Genomic DNA, 5,000 nt, shown 5'->3' with positions numbered 1-5,000 from the left:
AGAGCTGTTAAAAGTCGGCCCCACCCCTACCCCCCGAAAGTCATATTCGTATATCTGCCAAAGCCCAATTACAGGAAATATGTTTCTTCATTAGGTAGTTTCTGTACTCAGCTTACTTCAAAATATTCCGAGAAAGTAACCACAGAGGACATAAATCTTCAAAGGCATTGTTGCTCTTAATGATCAAGCCAACCTTTTGCTTATATCTGTGCATGAGCGTGAGTTTATTTTGTGTGCTTGGTTTTTATCGGTTACTTGGTTGGTTGGTTGGGTCTGATGAAGTTGGCCCTGCCAGCTGAGGCGAGTTCAGATCCATGTAATGTTAAAGGAATTGATATTTTGATACACCATATTTTTCCTAACACTATTTACTCCCAAGCCACCCAAAAGTTGAAAGACGAAACTTCTAGACAATAACCGGCAAAACAGATTAACGCCATAACACTTACGTCTCCAGTAAGCGTATGAGTCCGAGCTGTAACTCCTTTCTCTGTCGTCCAGCCCGTGGAGGCCAAAATCAGTGATTTTGAGAACAAACCTCGAGTCCACAACGCAGTTGCTCGACTTCAGATTCCCGTGGGTGCGTATTTCACTCGAGTGCAAGAAGGCCATTCCCTGTCAAAACATGAAAACAGAAGGATGTTATTCAGAGTGAGTATTTGTACACCCGCAATCTGTAACTGGAACGTAATTAATGTACGTAATGATTCTGAATATTTGACAATTACGCAGTGTTACCTTCCGCTCCTAGATTTTATTATCACAACGCTTTAAACGTCATTCAAACAAAGCGGTTGTAGTGTTAATGGCATAAGCCTCAGATATAATTGATATCAATTCTGATACATTTTTTCGGTCTGGAGGACAACAACACCCAGTGATACTTTGCAAGTTGGAAATATCGCGTGAAAATAGATATTAGCAATGACCTTTTCCTAGGGGACTTGAAACGCTGCTTGGAATATATAGATCACCTTTGGTCCATTGAGATGAGAATTAATGAACCAATTTACTGAATACTGGGTTAGCAAATTAGTACCGCAGTGGTGCGTGCTACGTTCTCACTCCCATGCAACTGCTTATCTGGTCACCTAACCCTAATTTTATGCCTTCCTTGGTGAGTGGAGGAAGCATATAAACTTCTGCGGTATGAGGATCAATACTAAAACGAGAAATATTAGGCCTACTGTTATTTCAAAGAAACTTCGTCCATTAGCAACGCTGTCTCAGTAATACTAGAAAACTGTGGTTAAAAGGATATTTATAAGTGTATTAGTTTGTCCCCTCGTTTGCATATATTAAGACAACATGCGTAAGAAGGGATGTTTACTATTCATTTTTTGGAAACGCAAGCTTTTGTAAATTATGTATTTTCGAACCATTTGTAAAAGGTCACACAGTTAGACTTTTGCTTCTTCTTCTTCTTTTAAGGAGGGAATTTTACTGTTAATACGTAATTAGACTATTTTCTAAGTGTGATTTTTTTCGAATTAGTTGTGAAAGGCAAAAGACTGAAATTATTTTCATTAATTACTTTGAATTTTTATATGGTCCTCAATTGAGTCAAAAATATTAATTGATGTCAATATTTTAGCAGGTGACAGAGATTTAAGATAATATATTTAATACCGTGAATTTTGAAATGCTTTTCAATTCAGTAAATATATTTATTGATGTATTTAAAATGTGACAGATATTTAAGATAATATATTTAATACTGTGAATTTTGGTCTGGTGTTTCTGTGGTTGGTGGTCCATATCCCGGAAGAAGAGGTTATGGCTAACTAATCCAATTATCGTTTTTTTTTCCTAAACAAAACTACAAAAAGTTACTTCATTTTCTGTTTTTTTTGTACGCATACCTTCCATGGCTGTTATAAGATCTCGTGACGCACCCTGTTTCACAGACTTATCTTTTTATTTTTATCAAGAATTAATGAAGATTTTTATTACCAACATTTTAACCTGAGCTTCCTTTTAACGTAGTCTTCCTTACATACTGAGGTTTCAGCATAAAATTCCACATGGGAAGGCTTTTCAGTATTTATGTTCTGTAGATCTGCCAGCTGGAAAGCATATATATATATATATATATATATATATATATATATATATATATATATATATATATATATATATACATATATATCATATATATATATATATATATATATATATATATATATATATATATAATATATATATATTGCACACACACACGTATATATATATATATATATATATATATATATATATATATATATATATATATGTATATATGTATGTATATATATATATATATGTGTGTGTGTGTGTATATATATAAGAACAAAGTTACAACCACAAAGGAAAGAGTGAAACATGAGATGCTGAGTACTTTCGTTTTATCACCAAGCATTGGTCAAAGTGGCTGTAATTTTGTTCGAATAATCATCACATTTTCACCTTTTCGTGATTTAAAATCAAACACACACACACACACACACACACACACATATATATATACATATATAATATATATGTATATGTATAGTGTATGTATATATATATATACAATATATATATATATATATATATATATATATATATATATAATATATATATAGATATATATATATATATATATATATATATATATATATATATATATTATATATATATATATATTTCGGACGCAATCTCCTATCCAACAAGTGTCGGTTTCATATCGAAAAATACATTTCAGCAAAGAAGCGTCCTAGCACCGTACCTCACCTTTAAATAAAGGCTGGCAGAAAAAAAAAAAGTCCAGAGCAGCTTTTATCAGCTGTCATAACCAGCGAACCCCTGATTAAGTCCTTTGAAATAGGGAGGAGGGTTTTTTCTCTCTCTTTCTCTCTCTCCTTGCTGTAATTAGATTAATGAAAAATCGGTGAATCTCACCTTTATGATGTCGTGCATTAAGGACATTTTAAACATGGAGTCCAGCTGGACGTCGTCGTTTTCCAGAATATCCTGGAGAGATCCCCTCGGACAATACTCGGTGAAGATGGCGCAGTAGGGATTAGGGTCCAAACACACTCCTATGAAACGCACCAGGTGGTCGTACTGGAGGTCCTTCAGCTGTTGGGTGTTGAATGCAATGATATAAACTTACCGAGGAGCTTATCTTCAAAATAGGAAATCTCTGTTGATAGAAACGGGGTCGAATCTATCTATTCAAAACATCATGAATGGAAATGCATGATCCGTAATCGACCTTTTTCAATGATTGGACGAAGGGACCTTTAGACATTTAATAGTAAGCTGGTAATCTATGTTTAGTGAGAATATATTTTGTTGACTGAAAAGAAGTTCTCTTCGTATAAGTGGGGATATAAACAATTAATCGGAAAATGTACATAAAGATTATTGTAAACATCAAGAACTTTTTCGAGTTAAACAAACATACTTTCTGAAAGGAAAGAAATTGTTAAAATAAAGGCGGACAGGATTATTTATTTGGAAGAGGTTTGGAAATGTAATCACTGACTCATATTAGAGATATAGATCAATGACGCAATATTCATGGATGAGATTGTTCAGAAGTCAATTTTCAAAAGGGAAGAAATGATCCTGCTTTAAATTACAACCACAAAACATAACGCAGATGATGCAAAACCATTCGTTGATGGTGTCAGAAGCGAGGAATTTACAAAAAATATTGGTTCTTGATGCTAAAATGATCATGAGATATTGATAATTCAGTGTCATGAGAGAGAGGTTTAGCAAGTTACCTATATAACTCTCTCTGAAGAGAATGAATAACTGTAAAACTGAACACAACGCAAATCCAGAAAGCAAATGCTCTTCCCTACGAACAGAGAAGGGAAGACGATAACTTACCCTCTTTAGCTGTATCAGCATAGGACGGCCGAGATCCACTCTATTTTTGGACACTTTCTTGATGGCAACGGTTACGCCCTGAAAGAGAAAAGAAAAATTGTAAATCAATTTGCAAATAACCAATACTGAATCCCTATTAAAACATGATTTGAGACTCTCTTCATTATATGTAGCAAGAGTGGTTTTCATGACAATAGGAACATCAATTTTCTTACTTCATCGACGAGAAAGAAAAACAGCAAAAAAAAAAAAAAAAAAAGCAAAAAAAAAAAAAAAAAAAAAAAACCTGCCTTGACTTAGGCTTAATGGCAAATCGGTTGAAGGTAGTTTTATCGAAGTTGTATACATAAGTAAAAACACTGGGATATTATTATTACATAAGTTGGATTAGATAAATTAAATCCATAGAACACGAAGAAATGTTTATGAGATGTAAACAGACTGATCTACAGTTTGGCTTTCAAGACGAATGACGAATATTTATGTTAACCGTGCGACCATCATGCCTCCTGCCTCGCTTTTCACGTCAATAGCAAAGACAAATAGAAAGTCAATTCTTCCTATGTCACAGAAGGTAGCCCTAATCACCATTAGCTTTTACGTGGAGCTGTAAGGAACGTGGTTTTCATTTCGCCTATGAAAAACTAGCTTTTTAATAGTTCTTATGGAGGGATAATTGTATTTCTAGGCATTTCTAGTCAATCTGATTCTGTTCTACACGAGAATCATAATCACGAGACACTTACATCTATGGCATTTTAACATTCATATCTAAGGCCAACGACTCACATCAAGTAACTGCTCGACATTAAACCATAGATTCTTCAAAAGACTGATTATTGCTTACTGGAAACAATTAACATCAAAGAAGAGAAAGGGAGAGAGAAAGAAAGAAAAAGACCATGGCTGTTTACTCACCCTATATTTGCCAGTTCGAATGAAGACCTGTTTGTTGCCTACGAGAGAATCCACTGACACGTTGCTCTGCAGAATGAACAAGAACAGGAGTCTGTAGTATGTTAACAAAATCGAAGTACGTTAGATACTTACTTGCTACAAATCGAAAGTAAATATATAAATATTTTGCAATGACCAACAAAATACTATTATGTTATTAAAACTTATGGCCAAGAGAG

General features: G+C 33.9%; 1 protein-coding gene across 2 annotated transcripts in view; it reads right to left on the bottom strand.

Moving 5' to 3' along the window:
• LOC135219650 (atrial natriuretic peptide receptor 1-like) overlaps positions 1-5,000 on the bottom strand; it is a 145,622-nt gene that overhangs the window by 11,622 nt on the left and 129,000 nt on the right. For both annotated transcript variants that reach the window (XR_010315479.1, XM_064256583.1), the window contains exons 12-15: positions 4,783-4,848; positions 3,865-3,942; positions 2,923-3,102; positions 450-615 (exon numbers count right to left, since the gene is read on the bottom strand). Coding sequence is in view for 1 of the 2 variants with exons in the window: in XM_064256583.1 (XP_064112653.1) it covers positions 450-615; positions 2,923-3,102; positions 3,865-3,942; positions 4,783-4,848 (490 nt within the window). In the remaining variant the exon portion in view is untranslated. The remainder of the gene's footprint in view (positions 1-449; positions 616-2,922; positions 3,103-3,864; positions 3,943-4,782; positions 4,849-5,000) is intronic.

This window comes from Macrobrachium nipponense, chromosome 1 (assembly GCF_015104395.2).
Source record: "Macrobrachium nipponense isolate FS-2020 chromosome 1, ASM1510439v2, whole genome shotgun sequence".
In the NCBI taxonomy this organism is placed as follows: Eukaryota; Metazoa; Arthropoda; class Malacostraca; order Decapoda; family Palaemonidae; genus Macrobrachium; species Macrobrachium nipponense.
The sequence above is the reverse complement of the archived record's forward strand: the minus strand, read 5'-3'. Positions and strand labels throughout refer to the sequence as shown.